This window comes from Styela clava, chromosome 1 (genome assembly GCF_964204865.1).
Source record: "Styela clava chromosome 1, kaStyClav1.hap1.2, whole genome shotgun sequence".
NCBI classification, from domain to species: domain Eukaryota; kingdom Metazoa; phylum Chordata; class Ascidiacea; order Stolidobranchia; family Styelidae; genus Styela; species Styela clava.
In genome coordinates this window covers 986,320-1,012,181 of record NC_135250.1, presented here as the reverse complement: position 1 = coordinate 1,012,181, position 25,862 = coordinate 986,320, and the positions used below count along the sequence as shown (strand labels likewise).

The following is a 25,862-nucleotide window of genomic DNA, read 5'->3' as shown; positions in this document are numbered from 1 at the left end:
ACACTTATGTGGTTTATTTTAATGTTTTTATAAATAAATTACACATAAAGGGGACACGAAAGTCTTTAGTGCTTAGGGCACCGAAGGGGCATAATCCGCCCGTGAATGTGGTGGTGTGTTTATAGGCGGAAATGTGTATAGTAAGCCCACTAATATACGAGTATATTTGCCGTCCACCAATATAACATACTACCAGTGGTTATACTAAAATTAGCCGTGTGAAAATTGCGAGCGTCATGACTTTTCCGGTTTCTTGGAAGTTTCCAAGGTTAGCGTTCATCTTTGTGTCTGTTGTCCAGAGAGAAAATGTAAAACACGTTGTATTTTATCCAATCATTGACATAATGTAATTAGTAGAAGTGAGTTGAGCTCTATTCTACACCAATCGTTTAAAACAGGGGTCGGCAACCGTTTTTTGCTCGCGGGCCAAAATTAAGGGTTGCAAGTCATTGGCGGGCCGCACATATTTTTAAAATGTTAAAAACCGAACGGATGACCGATGAAACACAGTTCACAGAGATCAAAAGTTAATTTTAACAGCGCGCCAAGACTGCCCAACTCGTAAACTTTTAAAGAAAAAATTTACAAATGACTTTTAATGTGACACTTTTTGTTGCAACACTCTTTTCTAAAGGGGACACTGGATGAAGCCAAGATTGAAACATTTCATTAATGGGAATCACTAGTCCGGTTTCTCAGTTAGTACTTTTTAGATTATACCATAATCCGGATACACGTGTCTCACACAATAAATTCTGTTAGGTAAAAAGTATAATCGTCAAAACAGCCGTTTTTTACTATAATTCAGTGAATCGTCTCTGGCTGGAAGATATTACTACCCTAGGTTGCTACCCCCGGTTTAAAACAAGAAGCCCTTGTCTACTTATCTAGCGCTTTGTTTTGGGAATGATCTTGAAACGCCGTATTTCCATGTCCAATGCACACTGAAATGATATTTTATTTAGCTATTAGAGTGATTAGCTCAAGTGATTCAAGAGTCTTGCTGCACACTAACACAAATATATTTCCGTAACGTTCCGTCTGACCAAGGTCAGACTTCTTCAGACATACATAGTTCAACTATAACAAGAAAGGCAGTGCACGCATATTTAAACCATCAGTGTAAAACTATGAGAGGTACGCACAATAAAATGGGTGAATTCTTGATTAAATAACAATGAGTTACTGAAATGAAAGGTCATTGATGAGACCTATCTCTTTAATTATAATTTAGTGATTGTTTGTCTGTTGATGACCTATCTGGACATGTATGATCCAACTGGGAAAAACATAATAACAAAATTAAAAATACTATAAATGGGGGGTATAGTCAAGTTTCAAAGGTAAGCGTAAAGTGATTGATGTAAGTTTCGAATTTGGAAATTATCATAATAACACATTATATTCTAGAAAATACTCTATCAAACAAAATACATGCTCAGGTTGTTTACGCTGTCGTGAGTTCCCGGTTATGAAAGTTGAATCTCCTGTTTGTTTGTGGTTCATATTCATTTTGAGCTCGGCAAAAAGATACCGAGGCGATAGATATCGTGACTCATGAGCGAATATGACTTTTCAACTGTACGCCATTTTGGGATATTTCTTGTATAATTTGGCAGTGTGATTTGAAACAACGGGTTGGCGTGATATTTTGTACCCAGATGGCCGCGAAGCATGACATTTGAAACATTTTACGACACTCCAGCTGTTGGTACTTGTTAACCTTTCTAGCGGATATACTATATGTAGTCAGGATTCAGGCTTCTTGTTGTGTCAAGTTACAAAACCAGCAATAATAATATTACAAATAAATCTGAACCAGAATTTTAGTTTATCGCATGAGATTTCAAACAATGATGTTATTTTTCTAGATCAGCATCATGAGGATCTGGTCTTATGGTGGGGTGAGTTATTTTGTAAATATTATTCCGTCCATATGAAAGGATAAAGTTACACTCATACACTATTATGCATTATTTTAGTATGAATTCTTTACCAGACGTCGTTTGGTGAATATTTTGCTTGTCCCATTTCTACTCATCGTCGACCATTAATTATTACGTGATCAACGGGAACCATGTCGCTCTCGAATGTTTCACAAATAAGCTAGTTATTTCCCGGTATCAATTCTGACGCAACGGCGAACATCGAAGTTTGTTTTGATATTCTGTTCAGGCACAACTGTTAGTTTACATCGGCGAAGATTTTGAAAACACCTATTAACAACCCAAATTAATTTCATTCCTATTTTTATTTTTTGCGTAGGATTTGATTTTCAATATCATAATTTGTAATTTACGGTCCCAATTTTAAACGAACAATAATATCATTACTGGCCTCGGGATGCGATATTTATGAAGCTGATTTTTTTTATGCTGTTAATTTTAAATTGTGTTAAATTACTTTTGTATTGAATAATAACAATTGAAACCGCCGCAAATTGGTCAACGTAACTCCTCTTTGAGAACAGCGCTGAGATTGTTAAATATTGTACTAACTAACCGAAAAGCCAGTTTTTGTACAAAAATGCATCGAATCTCCAAAGCTGACTATTTCGAACAATCAATCGCCTAGTTAGGAAAAAAGAATAAAAATGTCAATTCAAAATACGTGCATATTCCTCTTCTGTCAATGCCTGAAACCAATATCTATCTCATATTCATCAAAATCATACAATATAATGTTCACACAAGTAAAATTTTTTATTCGCATTTGAGTGTTTCGCAGATTTTAAACTTGCATCAATTTGCAAAAAAACTTTTTTTTGTTATCAGTAGCCTTAGTAAATAAACTGGTAGTATGTAGATACGTTTTAGATTAACAATACTGTAATGTTAAAATTATTTCGAATTTATATGAATTGGAGATTGTGGAATAAATACGAGTGAATTCAGAATATGAGTAAATTCCATTTGTATCACAAGTCCAGCAATTTGACTTGATATCTACCGTAATAACACAGCGAAATGTCCGCCGCAGATAAAACATTGAATTTGCGTTAAGTTATACCCGAGAGATTTATGTTTTGGAATTTACTTGTATTTAATTGGTTTAAAATGGAAATTTACTTTGTGCTAGTGTGCAGCAAGACTCTTAAATTACTTAGGATAGTTATCTTTACTCTTGTTACAGCATCCTTGCATTATCTACATTCGGATCCGCCGACACAAAAGAATAGAAGACGGATAAGTAGTTAGTCTCGCAGAAACCAAATCATTAAAATTCAAATATTGAAATAACTTCCCAACTTCCAATATGCTATATTAATAAAGTCTGCGGATCCAGGAGATAATGCGGTTTCATACCTCCATCAGATATGAGAAAGCATGTCAGCAAATGATTTGTTATTTATTAATATTTTGATTACTTTATATCAAACGAGGGTCTTAGCAAAGTATAGCACCTGTATTATTAGGTCATCCTTGTAAAAAGTATTGAAAAGCTCACAAAAAGTTGAAAATATTGAAGTTATATTTTTTTCTCAAAATATATATTCTTTATATCTAAGTAATAATGCAAGATATATTTTCATAAAATTGGTGTGTGTATCGAATGATTTATGGTTTTAATTTTGTACAAACGAAAATTCGCACACCTAGTACACGTTGTAAATAAATGAAACATTTCACAATCTAGTTCTGATAGAATTCATTTCGTTATTTTAAAATATTTATATATTTTAAGTTAATAGGCTGAAATATATATCATGTATATTTTTGTCTATTAATTATAAGCTCCCGCAAAGCCCGCATAGCATTTCAAGTTACTCAAGAGTCCTGCTGCACACGAACATATTTCTGTAACGTTTTGTTTGACCAAGGTCAGACCTCCTCAGGCATACCTAGTTCAACTATAACAAGAAAAGCAGTTGCACGCATAAAAATATCATAAATTTATAAAAGTTATACAATGAAATGTCTGCCATAGATGAAACATTGAATTTGCGTTCTAGTATCCGACAGTTTCACGAGTTGGAATTTACGTTAAGTTCAATAGATTGAAAGTACAAGTTTATATTATTAAAATTCAACCAATGAAAATTACTTTTCAGCTATACCCATCGGTAAGTCATTTTATTTTAAAATACAGATCAGGATTATTGTGAATATATAGCAGATATACACATGATTCAAAATTTTGGTTTATGATGTGGTTTTTATTTAACAAATTGATTCGATATTCATAATATTAAAATTCGAATATTAGAATCATTTCCCAACTTCCATCACAACGGTAAACTATTTTAATAAAGTCTGCGGATCCGGTAGCTAATGCTGTTTCATATCTGCATCAGACATGAGAAAGCATGTCAGCAAATAAATTGTTATTATAGTGATTGAAAGCCTTAGCAAAAAAGGTTCAGCATATGCCTCATAGGCCTGTATTATTAGGTCATCTCTGTAAAAGTATGAATTAATTAGCTGATAAAAAGTTATAAATATTGTAATAATTCATTTTTTTCTTCAAGATATTTTATATTTAAGTAATAATAAATTGCTCTGTGTGCCGAGTGATTATGGGTTCCAATTTTGTGCAAACGGAAATTATCACACCTAGTACTCGTTGCAAATAAATAGAACTTTCCACAGTCTGGTTCCGATAATATTCATTTCATATTTTAAAATTTCCACTGGCAGAAAATAAGCTTAAGTATATAATATGGATATTTTTGTCTATTAATTATCAGCTCACGCAAAGCTCCCTCTTACTTCCATTCTGTTTCCTACTTTCTTCACTCAATTCAACTAGTGAGAAATATATGTGCAAATATATCAACACCTGCCTTTACCGATAGACTGTCGTCTCGTTCTACTGAAGTTCTGACAGCAGCAAGAGTCGTCAAAATAATCTAAGGCAGGGTGGTCCAAACCCAGGCCCGCGGGCCACATGTGGCCGCCGCTCCATTATCTGTGGCCCGCGCCGCATTGGCGAGAGGGTAAATAAACGCATTTGGTGTTGTTTCGTCATAAAAAAAAAGTTTTCGTGAGTTTTTTTGTGTTTTTTTGCATGTTTTAGCTTGATAAATGACAAATATTGCAAAGCGTTTGTTTGTATTGCACTGTTTACTTATTCTTAACACTATTGTGGTCCGCGAACAATACAAAAATAATAGTGTGGCCCGCGAGGTCGACAACCTTGGACCACCCTGATCTAAGGGTTATCAGCACTTATAAAGCCTACTATTCCTACGCATCATTCGAACATTAATAAATAGTTTTCATCTAAACTTTACCATAGTTGTCACGGGAACAATCGGTTGCAGTGTGTGATTGCCTACCTCACGTCACTGATGAGTTAGAAATAGACTTCTTCGTGAAACATGCAGAAATAGAGATGATTCAAACAAAACTGAACTCTCTGCCTCCGACGGTAATTATTGAGTATTCACGTAAAATTTCCTCTGTGGAACCACAAATTTTATTGTCGCGGGCTGTCCGGCATTTTAATTAAATTATTTTATCGATGATTATCTTCAATAATGGTCAGTCTAGTGATAAACTGGTATCACAACAAGCACAGACGAGAACTATGTTCATCAGGACGATATCAAGCTGCGACTGAATAATTTCCTAGATGTTTTGTAAAAAGTATTGTCACATAGTTGTGCAATAAAATAATTATATGAAATATTTACAAGTCTGTGTTCTTGCATAGATAATGATTAAGTGTTCTAATTATGTAAATGTCACAAACCTGTTGTACTGGAGACTAAAGATAACCGATTTTCAGACTTGTTTAGTTCAATAGTTTTTTATTTAACCTGGTCTATGTTTTACTGATTATATCATAAATATTGTGGTTTCTTTTGTTTACCAGAATCTGCAAATTGAACTCCGTGATTACCACACAAAAAAGTGGATAAGATTTTCCCAGTAACATCGTACGTGAAACATCTGTTTGCTGCTGCTAATAAACTGACATTTCATTGAATTAGCAAATTTATTTCGAAAGTGAATTTCTGTGAGACTGGTACCTCAGAACAGAGTCTATCTGACTGGCATCAAATTTGACAATACACTTGATTTTAAATTCTTTGTGCATGGATAATATTATCTGATATTTTATTTGTAATTTTATATATATATGATATTTGTGGTATCCTTTGAAAAATTATTTTAACACTAAAAAACAGAAATTAGCGTTCTGAGAATCTCAATATTTTCTTGTATGATTAAAATCTTATTACAATGAATTAATTTTTTATTTCTCCTTTATACGATTTATGTACTATATCATTCATTTATCAACCTCTGGTAATCTATTAGAAATAAATTCTGATTAAGATTGTGAGTTATTGTTTGAGAGATTTCTGGGAAAAGTTTAGCTCGCAGGTTTCAATGTGATTGTGCATTGGTCTTGACTCGTGAAATCTCCTGGGTTTTGTATGGCTACTGGCGAGCAGTTTCCCTTTAATAAACTGCAACGAATGACGTTGGATACCCCGTGGGTCATTTGGAAATTTCAACAATGTGTTTGCTTCCAGAAAGATTCGTGATATTACGCGACTAAAAGCAGCAACAATGGTGTTAAACAACGTCTATAACGAATTCATATTTCAAATATATTGAAAGTTTTTTGTGGCATGGTATAAAGGTAGAATAAAGTAATAACCATTTTTCAAATATATTGAGGCATGGTGCAAAAGCAGATTAATCTGTTAACCGTCCTTCAAGGTTATTGTTTCCCGAAGCCCTTACTTACACCGTTATTCAAAAGAAGTTCTTGCTAAATTCACTCGGTATTTCTCGTAATTCACTATTACATATACTATATGATGCTCATGTTCTCGAGAGTCGGGTAACGTTGAAAGTATAGGTGTTGTTGCTAGGCATATAATTTCAATCCAAGGCAAAATAAAATAATTCATTATTCCAGTTATTTAAAGCTGAGTTTTGAAACTGATAAACAACTGAGTTTTTTCCATTTTTTTCTCCATAAGATGCAAATATACCGAATATTATTAGCTGGAGTAGAAGAAGATATTTATATTAAAAATGTCTTATTCATTCCGATTGATGATTACGTCTGATCGTGGTGGCTTGATTAAATACCTACGCCATGAGGGTTATGGTAGTTCAAATAATAGGGCTGGTAATTGCAGGAAAAACACTTAAATCAATAATCCGGTAAAAATATTCGGTTGTCCGCCTCGTAAAGTTTGACGTATTAAGGTACAATTTACGCTTGTTACGTCACGATCATTCCAAAGCAATTTTTACTCAATAAGTGTTTGAGGCCCCTTTGCACTAATAATTTCGTTACACTCTAAGAAATATTTACCGGCAATCGCCTGGCATTACATATTACTGGAATGTAGTTGTGAAATTTTAATGCGATTTTAAGGTAAATATCACAAGAATTTTCGGTAAAATTGCTGTTGATCACCTGCGAATATTACAGGATTTCCCTAGTAATCCTTACAATTTCTTTCCGGTAATTTTCACCGGCAATGCGTAGTAATATTAACCGACGCTAGCCTGTGAATTTACATTACAAATTAGGTGAATTTACATTCAGAACCCGGTAAAAATTACCGTAAATATCCTGGCATTACATTTTACAGGATATGATCAGTAAAAATCACAGATTATTGTATGAAATAAGGTTTATTCAAAAAATAAAAGTGAACGTGAAATGAATTATAAAACTTGGAAAAATGAGAAATTGTATAGTGAAAAGTTAGAAATGCGAGGTAGACAGAAACTTCTCGTTGAAGAAGTTTATGCTCGCAGGGTATCCGTTCACATCAAACAAGTCACTTTAAACAAGTCTCTATAGACAGCCTCTGTGAGAGAATATTCTATGGCAGAGGGGGAGTCTTTCCGGGTTAGTGTTGCCCATGCTGATTGTATTGCATTATCCATCTGCTTTTACGAACTCGTGGTATTTTATTCTCCATATCTTCAAGTTATCTGAAATGGAATGTACAAAGAGTTTTACCCAAACAACTCCAAAATTTAAAAATATTACTTAATTTTCGAATAAGATTTAACATTTTGCAGTATTCAATCAATCAATCAAATTCTTTTGCAAGTTGGAAATATCTAAAATTATTTAATTGCATGTACTAGCATTCATTACATCTTTCACCTATCCCACCTTTCTATAAACTTTCATATTTTCTTTTCCTCTTGGAGTTCAGGGACAAAAATCTGTGGGCAATCAATCGATACAGACTTTTCCAGTATTACCAAACTTTGTAGATCAGATGGAAGAGGTACCTAAAATAGTATTTAAATGGAATAAAATTAAAAGTCCCTAAATGATAAAAATTACACTCCTAATATTTTATTGTCAGAGCAGATGAGAAAGGTTCTCTTCTAACAATTTAAAATTAACATTATAACTAACCTCAAATACTTCTTCCTTGAAATAACATGTTAGTAAGAATCTCAAATATTATGAAGCCTTAGACATTGAATTTTTCACAGTTCAGAGTTGGGGCAGACAATTTGTTCGTGCCTGCATAATCAGATTCTTCAGTTTCTAAAGAGAAAACACTGTTAAAAAGAAATGTATTCATTCCCCAACTTCATTATATGTAATAGACTATGTTCAAATTCGGTCTTATTCAAAAGAGAAATTCAACTATATTTACAGAATTGGTTCTGGTAAATATACAGAATAAGATAGATAAATATTGTTTTGATAAATTTTCTATTCATAGTGTCATAAGTTAAAAGGAAATCTAGTGTTTTTATGTCAGATAAATGTGAATTGCCTAAAATTGCTCTTTTTGAAATGAAACTGTTCTGAATTAGTCCTAGAATCAATAATTTAAAATATCATAATCAAATACAAATCTGTCTGTCTGTAGATGATTTTCAATCACTGAATCAGTATGTAATTATATGAGTATATAATTAATTGATACCTGTTTATTTTAATGTCATATTCTTCAAGCCACGGTTTTGGGGTGTAGAGCAACGTCACCTCTCTCCCTGTCTGCCTGTTCATGTGTTTCCTGTAGTCCAGCCTGCACGTAGTCCAGTAGTCCGAGTTTGCGATCATCATAAAGCTGTTGATAATTTGACGGTTTATCTTGATTCAGTAATTAGATGCTAACATTTCAAAGTCTAGAGCTGTGAAGAGGCCATATTCAGATATTGTATTGCCATTTTAACATTTGCCAGTCTACTGACAATAAAAATTCAGATTCGGAAATACGAATCAAGCTCTGGCTGTGTTAAATATCGCCAGGCGTAACATGGATCTGCGGATTTACTGATGTAAGCTAGTCCAACCAACCTTATACCAGTACCGTATACTGCTGTACTGTTATAGCCAGTATGTATTCAAATATATATATATATTAATTCAGTTATTGGTACGGTAGATCTTACCCTACTTCCCGACTGTCCCATACTGCTATAATCACACTGAACAATACATTAATAACCAGCATTAAACAACACGACACCTACACTGACATTATTGAATCTAAGATGCATTGCCTTACAGAAATACTGCCAACGCAGTACTGCAGTAATAACAAAAGCGACCAAGATATAACTGTCGGCCGACCAAATATCGAAGTCCAAAAGTCTGGAATTCATCAAATGTCAAATCAAACGGACAAATTAAGGAGTGAAGCAACAAAAAAAACGCGCGTGATTAATTACGCGTTTGAAATATAGCTTCTGATAGGCTGCAATCCTTAACCAATGTGCGCGCGCAACATTGACTAACGCCACGCCTCCAATGTCGGTGATTATTACCGACATTTGTCGGTGAATCAGTTTACCGACCTCATTTTTTAATTTTTTACCCCTAAAATGACGGTAAAATTTACCGAACATTTCTTAGAGTGTAGAGTGAACACTGATTGACAATAAAGCCGAGATGGATAATTTGATTGTTATGGATATAAAAGTGGAAATTTACTCAAACATTGAATATCGTCATTTACAAATAAATACTCTGTTTCAATATTCTATAATCTATTATACTACCGTATCTCAAAGTTTGTTCTGCGAGATATTTCGGAGCACACCGCAATACAGGGATTAAAAGTGCGACTAAATTGGTCGCCATGGCGATCTCGGTCATACTTCCGCGACTCTGGGTCATAAATTTGTCTCCCAGCAAGAAGTGAACAAGCCTCGTGTCAGCCTGGGAGGCATGGAGTTTTCGTTAATCGTCGGCTTAATTTTTCAAGTGTCAACAGCATTTTTTTTAATTGTTTGCAGCATACTTTTCAATTTTACCATAGGCTGAATTTTTTGCAAACCACCAATCAATTTCACCTTCTAATTTCTTGGTGTTTCGTGAGGCGAGATAGAAGAGTGGGCGTTCCGGGGCAAAAATATTTGAAACGCTGGTCTATACTATTGAGCACATTGCGTGTTTTGCGTTATAATAAAATTTCCAATTTGATATGCCAGCAGTTCGGCGATACGTGTTTCGAGTTCTCAAGTATGTATTTGCAGTCTCTTTTTGAAACTTTTCGTGCTATGTTTATCGAGCTCTTTAAATTGTTTGTTGTGTTGTTTTATAAATGTGATAAACTATGTCTCGAATTTAATTGTTGGAAAAAGTGTGAAGGGTAGAAAAAGACTATACGTGCGTAAGATTTCCTAGTGTTCTAGTTGCTATGATATTCTAAATCTTGTCTGTTATAGCCAATGGCGTATCTAGGGTATGGCAGCCATGGGCACCGAATCCCTAATGGGGCGCCTATATCCAGGTGCCGTTGTCCACGTTTTGATTTAAAAACCTTTTGAAACATCCGAATTCTCCACTTACAAAGGCGCTCCCTGAACGAATTAATTTTGTAGGTAGAGTTTTCACTGCAATTCAATTTTGCGGCCCTAGAAGCACTCAGGGCCATTTAGTGTTTGCGCATATCCTTGGTCGAGAGATTTTCAGGGATTCATAATTTCACAGAATTTGGATTGCTTGGAAACAAGGTTTGTTACCACATAGCCGTCTTACATTGTTGCCCTTTTCCGCGAAAAGTATGAATACATCTGGAGCGCCAAAAATTCTGTGTTTGATCGCTCATTAGTCTCTAGGCGAAAAGACCCTTTTTGCCTTTCTTTTATATTGACGTGTATTAATTTTCATATGTATTCATTTCTACAATTACCAGCCACGGTTACTGGCTAAGTTTCTCTGAGAGTGGTCAATGGCAATTCGGCCTCTCATATTTGACAAGCATTTCTAATTCATTTATTTCTGCCTTCACATTCTTTAAGGCAGTTTCCACGACTTAATCATGATCTGGCTTACTCTAGGCCAGGGGTGGGCAAGGTTTTTGCACCAGGGGCCAAAAAATTTGCCCACCTAGACTGGCGGGCCATGAGAGTATGACGTAAAAATGTTTGCATTTTATGAACAATATTTACAGTGTTACAAAAGCAACCGTGCATGAACAATAGGCCTCGTACCAAAACAAAAATTAAACGGAATCTCAACGAATTCCATGAGCTTTTTTTCAGCTAAATCTTCAAAATTTGGTTTAGTTTGGTTGTGGCAGCATTATTCAAACCAGACTGAATCACTCAACGGGCCGTACTTTGCCCATGTCTGCTCTAGACTCAAATTTTTTTAAAGCTTCTATTTTTATTATTTATATGAATCGAGATAATCGAAATGAACTTGTAATCACCATGAAAAACATACCGGGAATTATCAGAAAATTTGCCGGAAAAAGTGATCAAAATTCGCGGCGTAAAATATGTTAAAATCGTGGTACAAAAAGATGCAGGGTCGTTTATACTAGACTACAAAGTTGAAAAACCACCAGGTAGGAAAGAGTTAACAATAATTTTAGACGAACAACTTGACGTTATATATGACGTCATTGTGATATGACGTCAAATATTGATTTTATGCTCGGACGAAACCTCCACTGTCTCTCGTTCAGTGAAATCGGAGGAAATTCCGAACACTGAACTTCGATTCTGTCATCATTAGGTTTATGGTGTCATCAAATATTACGTCATTAATTTTGAATGATCCCCCAATTAACAATGATGTCATCAAATATTACGTCAATAATTTTGAATGATATCTCCAATGAGTTGAAATTGTATTACAAGTCATCATTACGTCGTCAAATTAATCAATTTTAAATAATCCCTCCAATGAATCAATGATGTCATCAAATGTGACGTCATACAGTCTGAATATAAATTATTCAAATCCTTCGCCCTTTCAACCGCCCACATTAACCTACCTACTTTACAGATATCAAATGAAGAGCACTGCTTGACAAAGGCAAAACGATCAAATGTTCTAAAAGTCGCAAAGCAGGATCGAAATGCACTCTAATGTGTAGGAATGGATTCGTTCCTCATGAGTTTATCAATTTGAAGACAGAATCAGAATTTGGAGTTACTTGCAGGTGGGAGAGATTTTATTTTATACCTGACGGAGCTCATTCTAGCATTTTGCCCAGAACAAGGCATTTTAAAAGAAGTCACTATTACAAGAGCGTAGCCAGCCCAATTGATCTACACTTAGATGAAAAAGCCTGTCAAGATGACGGGCCGCGTCTGCAAACAAAACTTGAAACCAAACTTTGTCGAACAACTTGAACTTTGACATTAGTTGGTGTAAGCATATAACCAAGTCCTATTGCCAGGGGAGACGGAAGCCAATAAAATAGTTTAGTTCAGTCGTTTCAGTCGAACAAAATAAACGATAACATCTACAAGTGTGGAACGAAGCCGATAAGCAATACAACCTCTCGCCCATCGGTATAAGCGCGATTGTCTAAAAAAACTGTCGATTTTCCTTTCAGAAAAATGAGTCGAAGATCAGCAATCTAGCAACCTTCATTGGATAAGACTTTGTGCCGCAAAGGAAGAAAGATCAGAAAAGAATGCAGAAAGATAAAGGTCGGTGTAGTGGTTCTCAACCTTTTTAGTAAAATTCCTCCTTTCGCATGTTTCTACTTGTTATTTAATCTCTTATGGATCCTTATTATAGTTGTGCCACAAGCCTTACTCTCCGCTTCTGTATATATAGTTTATATTGTAAGTAATGGTAAAGGACTAAAGAATATAGGCAATACTACAGCGAATACGAATCAAAATTTTCCCCCAAGAATGGCAATATGGTCCCCTGGTAACGTATTCCTCCAAGATTTGGAAATGTGGGATTAGTTGATTAGGGACCCCGCCCCATACGGTACAAACGGCCCCTCGCTCCAATATGAACTATTGTTTTGGTTCTGAGTAGTCATACTCGAGTTTTCATTACTACCGCTGGTCGTGCCATCTGTCATGCACCCGAAACGAATAACTGTCTAACTAATCCCATACCCGACATGGACATGGTAACTGGGCGAGTGGCCGGGGTTCACTATACAGTATAGCAGGGGTGGCCAACCTGCTTTCGTCCGCGATCGACTAAAATCTTCAAAATAGCTCGCGATCGACTGATTGGTAATAAGGTCATATACAAAAACGAATGGTTACTGATTATGCATAGATTATTGCAAACACGCATACAAAAAAAATACAGCACTGCCAATAAGCTCAGCTCTGTGGGCACATTCTCAATTAAAACGCTACAAAAATTTGTATTATTTATGTTCCATTTAATTTGTTAATTTGATTATGTAATAGTAGCCGGAGAAATGTTTCATCATTCATTTTTTCAAATCATACAATTCAGACCTAACACATGCCTATTTTTAGCCCCGAGTGTCGTAAATTTCTCAAAAAACCTTGCCAAGTATTAGCGTACTATACAAATAGAGAAAAATAAATTTTCGAAAATCATCAATGAAACACTACTGCTCGATTTTCAGCATCTAATTTACAATAACTTAACTCACAGCACATTTGTCAACTAAAACACACAATATTCGGCAAGTTCAATTTAAACTTGGTAGCGGCGAAACTTGCATTTTTACGTAATAACATGTAAATGGGGCTTGTCCAGACTCAAATACTGTATGTCTATTTCTGCACATGTACAGTACTGTATTCGTTCTGTTTTAAAACACACAACAGGCGGTGCATGAAACTGCTTCAGGAAATTTTGGGGGTATGTTGTTAAATTTACCAACAATAGACGCGATCGACCACTCGACACGTGAAGATCGACCGGTCGATCGCGATCGACGTGTTGGCCATCCCTGCAGTATAGGACCAAGTCGTCTTGTCGTCATTACTCAGTTCTCCGTCGCGAACAAGGCCTTGAAAAAGCCTAATATTAAAAATATTTTGAGATGTTAAATTATTTTTGCAGTTTTGCGTTCCTGTACCAGAGACCACATCACTTGCATTTATTGACGAAGAAACGAGAATATCGGTCAGAGACGAAGACTTATCGATTGAAAGTTAGGGGATCCCCCAAAACAGCGGTCTTACTCCATAGTGACACCTTGTGTCCCACCACTAATTAATTAATAACTTGCTAATTAAACGACATAATCCATCCAAAATCAATCGGCTTCTGGTCCGACATATGATGAATGCACATGCAAAATCTGGAGCAGATTCAACTCGCTTTCGTGAGATATCGCGAGTATTTAACAAACAGACATACAGACAAATACCTATCAACATACTCACCGATTAAAATCGATAAGTAACAACGAAGATAAATAAAACAGAGACTGTGACATCTTCATCTACGAAAGAGACAACAAAACAAATTAAACCGGATAATACTATAAAACTGACTCTTTCCACCACAGATGAATTAAATTGGTTGCTGATAAAACATATAGCTCGCAACACAGAAACGCCAACTCAATCAAAAGAACAAAATCCAACAACGATAAAAATGCTAACGCAAAATGAAGAAGGGACAGAGCTAACCCCGTTGTCAGTTATTAAAGAAACTACAATACCAAATACAACATTACAATTTTTATCAGTGGAAATTGAACCAACGCCTCCGACACACCTCAACACGACTCACGCTGAATCCAACATTGTGTCAAAACAAACAGAGCCAACGCCCCCATTCCACCTATATCCAGATGTTCACTGGATAAATGTAATAGAACATACTACCACCCTTTGGCCAGCTACTACTCTGACTACAACAACAACCACTCCGATTACCACATCAACCACTCCGATTATCACAACAACCACTCCAACTACCACATCAACCACTCCGATTACCACAAAAACCACTCCGACTACCACAACAACCACTCCGACTACCACAACAACCACTCCGACTACTACAACAACCACTCCGACTACCACAACAACCACTCCGACTACCACAATCACAACTCCGACTACCACAACAACCACATCAACTACTCCGACTACCGCAACAACCACTCCGACTACCACAACAACCACAATAACTACTCCGACTACCACAACAACCACTCCGACTACCACAACAACAACTCCGACTACCACAACAACCACAATAACTACTCCGACTACCACAACAACCACTCCGACTACCACAATAACTACTCCGACTACCACTCCAACTACCACAACAACAACTCCGACTACCACAAAAACCACTCCGACAATCATTCCGACTACCCCAATAACAACTCCGACTACCACAACAACCACATCAACTACTCCGACTACCACAACAACTACTCCGACTACCACAATAACAACTCCGACTACCACAACAACTACTCCGACTACCACAACAACCACTCCGACTACCACAATAACCACTCCGACTACCACTACAACCACTCCGACTACCACAACAACTCCGACTACCACAACAACCACTCCGACTACCACAACAACCACTCCGACTACCACAACAACCACTCCGACTACCACAAAAATCACTCCGACTACCACAAAAACCACTCCGACTACTACGAGAACGACTCCAGCCACCAGCACTGTCACAACAATGAGAGCAACTGAATCTACTTCAGCTAGAACAACTACCGCAACCACCAGAACTACGACGACTACGCTTACAACTTAAGTCAACACACCTAGGGTCAGTATGCAGATAGCCGTTGCTATTAGGATATGATGAGCCTTTTCATAATCTTCCCGGATAAGAAACGCCGATGAGACGTTGCAATCGCGACTACCATTAGGGTAGAATCAATTATTTTATTTTAAGTTTATCCCGATTGAGAGAAAAGTCGATGAGACGGTTCAATCATATTTCCAATCATAGAACAACCATACAACACACAAGACAACTACTTCTAGGAAAAAAATTGAATTTTCATTTTTATCAGGAGAGAAATGCCGATAGGAAGGCTCAAATACGTAGCGGGCCATTGTCTGATATCGTGATAATCGCTTCTATTTTGGTTCACAAAAGATTCGATTTCTCCCTTAGTCGATACTTATAGAGCCTTGTTCTGAGAGAAACAGTTTAATTAAACAAGTTTACCAATTTCACAGATTATTCTCTCCCCTCCGTTGACGATTAAATATTGCAAACGATTCTGCAAAAGGAAGAGATACATCATGGACTACGCTCATTCTTGTAGATATTTTAAAGGTATTTTTCAAAGGAGATTCGACACTTCTTCTCACATGAGTCGACACAATTTCTTCATACGGTCCTTTATTACCGGTATCGCTTTTGCGGCATTAAACTCTGGCCCACACAGAAAAGTAATTGCCCACCTTTGAGATAGAATATACAACGCTAAAGATATTTTGTGACTTATTATTACTTGTCGGGTGTCGTTGGAAATCTTTTCAAACCCGCTCTAGTCTCCGGGTTCTTTATGTGCTTCCGTTTATTGGAACCAGATTTCTGGTTTACCGTAGGGGTGACCGCAAGATGGCCAACAGAGTTTTGGAGTTCAATTCCCGGCGCTCCAGAAGTATGTGTACCAATATGGAGGTATCTAAGTTTGTTCGCCCACTTTACATCAAGTTGTGTAAAGTGACGAAAGACTGTGGGCAGGCGGTATACTCGTAAGTATATTCATTTGGCTAACACAAACAATCCCCAAACTCGTAATAGAATTAAAATAAGGAGAATCGGAATAAAATTTTGGTCTAACCCCAACCTGGTACACATACTACGGGAGTACCCAATCCCCTACTTGAAAGTACAAATTTGGGTTACTCAACACAGAAGTTTTGATATTCTAAAATTATCCCCGACGCCAGATTTTGATGAACGTGGAGTCAGTATCGATACATATTTGGAACCAGAGTTGAAAATTTATCAATCCGGCACTCTTCTCTAGTTCTTTTATTTCCTTGTATTTCAGGTATCGGGATGAAAGAATTTTGCATGATGTGCCGGTACTCACAGTTCAAATCTTGCAAACAATATTCACATTTTGTATGAAAGAGAAACAGCTGATACTATTTCAACCTGGGATGAAGAGTCGAAGAAATTTCCGCCCAACTTCAAGCAATTAAAAATGACTCCGGTTTCTGCCCCTGGTTGAAGAACAAATTTCAACACCGACTCTAACTGCCAACTTTGAGGAAACCTAACCTTAACTACATCTACGGCATCTATATAACTCATAAAAAAAATAGCCTTCTAGCCTAACAGCTGATACAATTTCAACTTGAGAACTCCGACATATACAAAAATGACTCCGGTTCCCGACTTTAAGTAAAACAGGATTTCGACATCAGTTCAAGCTTCCAACTCCGAAAAAACCTAACCTCTACGGTTCTATATGACTCATAAAAATGTGAAAAATGAAAAGAAATACCCTTCTAGTCTTTTCTGCCATCTTTGAACACTGAAAATATGAAATCGATTGCTCCATAAGTTGAAGGGGAATAACAATTTAACAAAATGATAAATGTGTCCATTTCGTGACCTATAAAATTATGACGAACTATGCGACCTCTATTTTGGAATTATTGTCGGACAAATAAGCTGGCAACGACTGGTATAACACTAGGCCCGTGGTTCCCAGTATTTTTCGGTAAATTTCTTCTTCTGCCTATTTTTGACACCTTTATTCCTCCCTCACTAAGCATGAGAATTCTGTTCCCGTCATTTGTACGATCTTGTATCATGTATCATAATAATACTAAATACCTTTGTTGAATTACACAAAATGAAAAGTGATGTTTCCTCCCAATAACATTAAAATTATTCCACGCTTGGGAAACGTAGTCCTAGGCCAGCGATCGGCAACCTGTGGCTCCGGAGTCGCATGCGGCTATTTGTTCTCGAGTTCGGGCTCCCGTGAATCAAAGCGAACACAACAGTTTTTTGTTAGAAGCAGTGGGGATTTAATAAAAAGGGCGACATAAAGCCAGATAGATACTTCTCGCAGATTACGCATCACAGCGGTTCCAGAGTATAAGTCGAGAGCGATAAAAATGGGTCGCAGGCAAGGTTCCCTCTACGGTGCGCAACTGCACCATTGCGCAGTACCAACAGACGATGTGCGCAGTAAAATCACATTCTTTTGCAATTGCAACATTACGTTTTTAAATCATGGCTTTTTATATTTTCTAACGCCCAGCTAGAATGCTTATTCCGTCTTTTCGAGTTAAATGTGTAGCCTACTTTGTTCGAATTCTGATATTATATTATACTGTTGCAGACTCTGCCCAGCCTTAAAATATTCCTGCTCAGTAACTCCAACATTTGCTCAGTGTAACATTTTCTTGGAAGGAACACTGGTCGCAAGTCTGTCAATTCGCACTTCGTAGTAATAAATAATTTATGGGGTTGCTTAATGTTGTCGACCCGTGTACTAAGTCATTGCGCTTTGTGCCCACACGACGGCTCCGACCTCATACTAGTAAAATCGATGTTTTATTTGCTAATGTTACTGCATTTATTTACCCATTCTTATATTATTCCTCAGTTCCATTTTTGTCTTATTTTATTTATATATTTTGTAAATCGACCTCACTTTGTACTTTTCATCACATTCTGTTATATTTTATCTGATTCTTATATATTTGATTCGTGTAATTACCGTCTTTATTGGAACAGCCACATCAACAGTAATTACAACATAGTGACCCAAACTCAGGTCATTTTAAATTTAACTTTCTGTATTTTCGTAGAAGTAACTAGGAAATTAATGAATTTTTACCAAAATAAATATGTGCAATAATATAATACATAAGAAATAGAATTGTTTTATTGGATGGTGTAGGTTGCAAGTCTTTTTGTATGTTTGTACTTGGGTATGTTTAAAGCTACATAAATTGGTTGACATTCCGACGGATATCGCGAACAGTGTTTTGTACCAGGGAACTTGCAATATAATCATCAGGAAAGTAAGTTCATTCGCAAAATCAGAAAACTTAAATTGGAACTAACTTTGAAATAAGGGAGTTCCAGAAGTATTGAATCATATTGTGACTGCCCAGCTGTATCTTGTAAGATATCGTAAAGTACGTTGAGTCCCGGTGACGTTATTGAGAATATAAAAAGGTAGAACAAACAATTCTGAAGAGTTTAATAAACATATTACGTCAATGATATTTAAATACTTTTGATAAGGACAATAAGTGATTGAGTATGGCGGATGGTGTCTAGTCCAACATGCTGGCATTACCGGTATCGAATCTGCAATTTCATTAAAATATTCGGTACTCCCGTAGTATGTGAACCAAGGTGGCGGATACCGGAACGCAGTATACTATAATTTTAGATACAAATATACTGGAGTCATTTGGCTAGTCCCCGATCTCGTTATAGGGCTAAAATAAATAAAATTGGAATAAAATTATGGCCTAACCCTAACCTGGTACACACACTAACTATGTCCAGGTATCCGCCATCTTGGTTCACATTCTACGGGAGCGCCAAATATTCTAATGTAGTCTAATATACGTAATGTATTATTCTAATCGGCTATTTTAATACCGATATCTCAGTATGCCAGGAAGTGAAATTTTCAATGGCAGTGCTGGAAATTTTAACTGATTAGTGTTAGCGAAATATCGATATCTAATTATTTCTAGTGTAGTCATTGTCGCGGGCTGCTTAGCAATTTTCTGAGAAAAGGAAGGTTACATACGCTTGACTTGAAAAAAAGTAAATGCAGCTTATCTGGTGTTAGCAGTTGCAGAATTTACAGGCATTGTAGCAAAATCAAACAAATTCTGACATTAGACTTAAGCCGTATGGGGAGAGCGACTACCATTCGTACCTTTAGTAGGATTACGCTCAATGCTTTGACCATTATCTGGTTAATCGCCATTTTATACCTTATTGCGGAATAAAGCAAGAACAGTCTAGTACTGGCCTAACGATATCCCATCATAGCGCCATTGTCAAGACAGACCAAAACAACAACTCGGAGAAAAATATTACCTGTACATGGGTAGAACATTTGTAACTAATACTCAAATTATCGAAATTGGGATAATTACCTAAACCATGTGTGTACAAACTGCGGCCCGAAAGGAAAAATTGTGCGGCCCGTGGAGAAGTACCAGTTTTAAATGGTGTACCCGCGACACGAGATATTAGTTTAGTTAATCTGGTACGTGCGAGCAATTCCAATCTCTTTTCGTCGCAAAGCCTATACCAGTCCCTGAAGGCCACTGTAATACTAGCTGGCTAAATCCTGTTGAAAAATACACAATGTTATAAAGACGTGTTTCTCAATTAATTTTTTCGAAGTCGAGGTGACAATAAATTTGAATAGCAGTTTTCTTTAGAAATTTATGCGTTTTAATTCAACATTTCTGCAATGACACTAACATTGCGGTAAGATCAATACCAAAAAAAGTTGGGCTTGCTGCGGCTTCACCCAGTTACTTGTATCTGACACTCCAGTGCTAAAAGTTGCACACCTCTGGCCTAGGCAATCTGAACTTTCATAGGTGGTCTGGAAAAAACGCAATATGACGAAAAAATAATCACCGCTGCATGGGATGAGTTAAACTTTAAAAGAACCAATGCGAATTACGGTGGTGTCATAATAGCATCGAGTCAATTTGAGGAAAAGTTCAATTTTAGTTGTGGAATGTATGATTTGCGACGGTGTCGTCCCATGACCCATGCATTGTTTATAGCAAACTTTCATTTCACCTTGGAAATGCGAATAAGTGCGAATTTTCCATAAAATGTCATTTCTCTTTATATTATATAAAAATCATGTCATATTTATCCGAAGGATTTAGAATATACAACATCATTTTTTTATTATTTCAGCTAGATGATGCTTGTTTAATTATTGCTAGTGCATATGAACGGTATAAGCACATAAATCGTATTAGTCCCGCTAACATTTGTTATTTTGTTGTCAGACACTAACCAGAAAAAAGTGAATGTAACTCGTGTTATATGTAACAGAGAAAACTATGCAGAATACAGCTTGGCTATAAGAAACCCATTACACGAAGAAAAAAATGGGGCGGCATAATCTATGCGTTCTCAAACTTTTGCTGCTATGAAGCCCGCGATGAGGTTGACTGTTATTTACAGACCCCACAATTAATTTATAGAAATTATATCTTGGAACTTATAAATAATGTCATATTTGAATTATCACCTTGTTGCTGCATTTCGACGCTACTGTTTTCAAATCTCATTAATGCGGTGAATTCTTCTTTTGACAGCTACAAAATCAACGAGTCAGTATTTTAATAAGTAAACGAATAGACCGTGAAGCCCCTAGGTCTCTCACATAGAGCCCTGGGGCTCCGTGCGGAGCACTTCGAGAGCCTATGCCTCAAACAACATTTTTTAACGCCAGGCCACACTTTGTTCGAAGCTTAATTATTTTTTGAAGCGATTATGTGGCTGAATTGCCTTTTGATCGCCATAACCAGCCACGTGGAATCGAAGTTTGGCATATTTTCACCGGAGCTGAATTGGTATTTTCATCGGCGTCGATATTCTGATATGGTCGGCGTCGGGATTTTAAATTTTCGTTGATGGCAGAAACTCATTGAGCATTAGATTTACGAGGCGCTCTTAAAAATCTGAAGGCTAACATACGCGAAAAACTTGCTTATTAGGGAGTACATTTGATGGCTAATATTACTGCTGAACATTTAATACAACTTTTAGCCGTTGGGCGCAGTCGACGTTGTGATCCAGCGCATCCTCGAGATTCTAAGGTTGTCGCTGAATTTGATTAATTAAGTAGAGAAGGTAAAGCATTGTTTGCAACTTTTTAACAATTGAAAAACGGTTTTCAAAAATTGTTCGGTATTTCATTTTGTCCTAAAACATCTTTTAAAAATATTGTCGTGATTTACCCGAATATTTTGAATATTTAACCTTATTGTTTTATATTACAACCACTGAATGATACGGAGTTAATTAATTACAGGTCATATGAACGGGGTGGGTAAACAAACCCTTTCAGTCCCACCGACGCTTGTTGTTTCTTTTTCTGTGCGTTCTGAATCAATACATAGTTGATAAAGGGTTAAGAAAATACAGCGTAACTATGTTATGCAATAAATCTTGTGCAATGATGAGCAACACAAGTTGTCGCATAATATGCTGAGGTTCGTGTTTCAGAAAGCAGCGGTTTGCTTCCCAGAGTAAGATGAGATCCACTTAGTGGATAAATGGTAAAACGAGTGAGTTTGTTATATTTTTAATATCCACGTTAAATGTGAGTATTAGCAAATCTTATTGTTGAGCTGTCGAATTATCTAAATTCCATAAATAGATTCCACAGGGAGTTTTATTCCACCCAAGTGCAATCTTGGATTTGGAAAATGCACTAGAAATAACAGTCGTACTATTACAAAATATATATCCACAATATATATTTGTATTCTTTTTCATCGTGTATGCAGTCTGTTGCATTACATTGACAAAACAAATTACATTACACACAACTCTCGGTGGGTTTCATTGTACCTAAGTGCAATCTCGGATTCGGAAAATACAACAGAAATTACAGCCATACTCTTACCAAATATATATTATATGATATATAATACTATGTTAGTATGTATATATCCGCAATATATATTTGTACTCGTTTATTGCGTGTGCGGTACATTGTATTACATCGATAAAACAAAAGCAACATGAAATTTGGAATGTATGTTTGATTGGTAAATATCAGAATATTTTTTGTCTATGAAAAATATTCTGTTCTGTCAATCACGGCACCATTACTTCGTTAGGAAAAGGAAAATAAAGTAGAAAGTGAGTCTTTAAAATAAGTTTTTGCGAGTCGAAGTTGTCAGTTAGGTTTTACGCTAGGGAAGAACGAAGATATTTGGTGAGTGAATTTAAATTATTTTTATATTGTGATTTGCATGAATAATTCAGCTGGCTTGTAATTATTTTATAGGTTTAACAGTTGATGTAGTTTGACTTGGTGCTACGGGCATACATTTAGTATTTAATAGTCGAAGTTTCGCAATATTTTGCAGGCTGTGGGGCTAGAGCAAATGAAGGCGTTCCTGGAGTTAAATTACTTCGACCCAGACTTCATTTTTTCTTTCTTTCCTCTACACTCTCACGTTCTCTCTATTACCTCAGGTTGCAAAATACGCACGTTGCAGAAGTCGCATATTCCCCTTTATTCTCTCGTTTATTTCTGAGCGAAATGGCTGGCTGGAGACTATTATGCCACGTCATCGGCCGATCATTCGATTGCTGTCTACGAATTGCGTAATTTACAAAACACGTAATTGCCGTCTCGCCCCGAAGTTGGCCTAATATTCGTTGAAGAATCCACGATACTTTGAACAACTAATTAGATTGTCTGCATCAGCTTATCAATAAGCGTTGCCGAGGGAGTAACATGATTTCGCTATAAAAGTAGTGCAAATTCCATAAAATGCAGATTTCAGATAACGTCCATTGCAAGAGTTCTTTCTGATCCAAAAACTCCATTCAAAAAACTTTTTTCATTTCTAAGACTACAAGTTAAACCAGCATATTTTCAAATATCCATTCATTATTGATTATATATTTTGTAATGAATTAGCGCGTGTGAATGCTGAAATACAATCTATTTGCACATTCCAATCCAATATTGTACTGAAATGAACCCTACAAGATATAATACAGAAGGTGATCGGTATTCATCTCAGCCCTACCGACGATTGCACTAAGAATAGAAATCAGTAATTTTGAGGAGAGTTTCTGATAATGATGTCTTTTATACCTAACTTCATAAAGAAAAAATATTTAGGGGGATAAAAAAAATTATATATGTTGTTATACATCAGAATAAATAAACTAAAGATCAAGCAATAGTGAAATCTTCGTATTAATCATCAAACTAAGCAACAAACTCACCGCTATAACTTCTGCCTGGGCGGCTCTCCCTATGATCATTCCCCTCTAGACTCACCCCTGTTATCAATGTCTATCATTTTGCATAATTGAACACGCAATGGAAACGTACCAGTAGCTTGTTTTACACAATGCTGTTTCGCGCATTTCGCTCCGAATAAGGCGCTGTGGAATACTCTCATTAAAGCATTTCGTCCTAAACAAGACCTGTACATGTGTCCGCTACAGCTACAAATTTAGGTGAATTTTTGGTTCGGAGCCACAAAGCCCCGCTGACGCGGTTGTGGCAGACTATACATATTTTTTAAACGACGCTCATTTTGCGCATTTCGCTAAATACTGTGCCCTGTACATGCCGTTGTTGATATACAGCGGTGTGTAAAGTAATACGTTTGTCAAAAGGACCAGGATCTTTCGATTCGGCAATGCTTAACCCATTTATTACACTCTGGGTGAAGTGGGATAAATGCGTAGAATTGGAAACTGGAGTCTGAGTCAAAGGCATTTGCGAAAACTCCACAGCCCTGAGCATTTAACTATAGTGATATTTATCTTGATTGGGTTATTGGGACCAAAGTAGTCTTTGGTAGAGTAGAAAAAAAAGTATCTTCTTATACTAAGCTGTTTATAATTAACAGTGGGTTAAACTTACATATTTCTCACTCAATAATATATTGTCACAAAGTTCAATACGCTTATGAATACAATTTGTCGACTTATTATTTTAGTAGATTTATGTTAAACTAAGCTGCCTATATTAAGACTAAGTTGAACTTAAATATTTTAGGGTGTGAATGCTGTTAAATATTAGTTAGTAACCTGTTAGTCAGTATACATATATTGAAAGAGCAAATGGTTAGGATCTGAAAGTGAAATATTTATTGAAATATTTCGAAAATAAAATAGCGGTTGATTCATCGATTTTAAATGAAAACTTTGTTAGATGAGTATTCTGAGGCCGATTACACCAACAGTCTATATTCTTGTCTTTTTAAATTGCTTCTTGTAGAAATTTAAAAGACTCAGGTTCTTTGCAACGTGAAGTATAAAATTGTATACGATGTGTTTGTAGAATGATGTTGGAATTAATTTTTGCTTGGTGTGATGAATTACTTTATGCCTACTATATATTGCAATCGATATACGTTTACTATTGTGAAAATTTAATTTGCGATGCATGACATACAAGAATCGTGTTTAAATTTATTATATGAGGTAGCTAGTGCAAAGTTTTCGAATGTGTTTACAACGAGCTACGAAGAATACTCAAGTCGAGATAAAATTGTAGTTCTAACGTTATCAGTTATATAGCTGATCGTGGCACGATGCAACAAATTCACTCTTCTCAAAGACTAGAGACACTGATAATCCCAGTTTGTTTTGTAGTCATTGCACACTACGCTATTTGATTTGTAAAACGAGAATAATTTTAACAAGTCTTGAAAATAATAAAAAAAAGTGAAATTTGACCAATGTTGTATTAAACGCGAAAATGTGATTAAATAACCTTGGATTCGCGCGAGATAGTCTGTTTGAAGTGTATTATTAATACATTTCATGTATTCAATCTCCCATGGCTCGTACTCGGCAAGTTACTTTGCTGAATCTCTGACTCGACTACAGGTGCACCAAAATACCATTGTACGAAGCGCTGACTGACATATTATGTTGGGACAGATATTTTACATTCAGTCACGAATAGTCGCAGATAAAACTAATGAGAAATGCCAGTCGAATTGCAAAACACGTAAACGGTCTTG

At 36.2% G+C, this 25,862-nt stretch overlaps 1 protein-coding gene and 1 long non-coding RNA gene across 4 annotated transcripts in view; one reads left to right on the top strand and one right to left on the bottom strand.

Moving 5' to 3' along the window:
* The window catches only part of LOC120346016 (uncharacterized), a 51,734-nt gene that overhangs the window by 8,710 nt on the left and 17,162 nt on the right, over positions 1-25,862 (top strand). For all 3 annotated transcript variants that reach the window (XM_078115776.1, XM_078115774.1, XM_078115777.1), the window contains 3 exons: positions 1,872-1,904; positions 4,052-4,063; positions 5,239-5,370. In XM_078115776.1, coding sequence (XP_077971902.1) covers positions 1,872-1,904; positions 4,052-4,063; positions 5,239-5,370 — 177 coding nt within the window. The remainder of the gene's footprint in view (positions 1-1,871; positions 1,905-4,051; positions 4,064-5,238; positions 5,371-25,862) is intronic.
* On the bottom strand, positions 7,762-8,506 carry LOC144428310 (uncharacterized). Its single transcript, XR_013478264.1, has 3 exons — positions 8,353-8,506; positions 8,101-8,222; positions 7,762-7,913 (listed from the first exon to the last, which is right to left on the bottom strand). It is a non-coding gene; the product is annotated as an uncharacterized LOC144428310 (long non-coding RNA).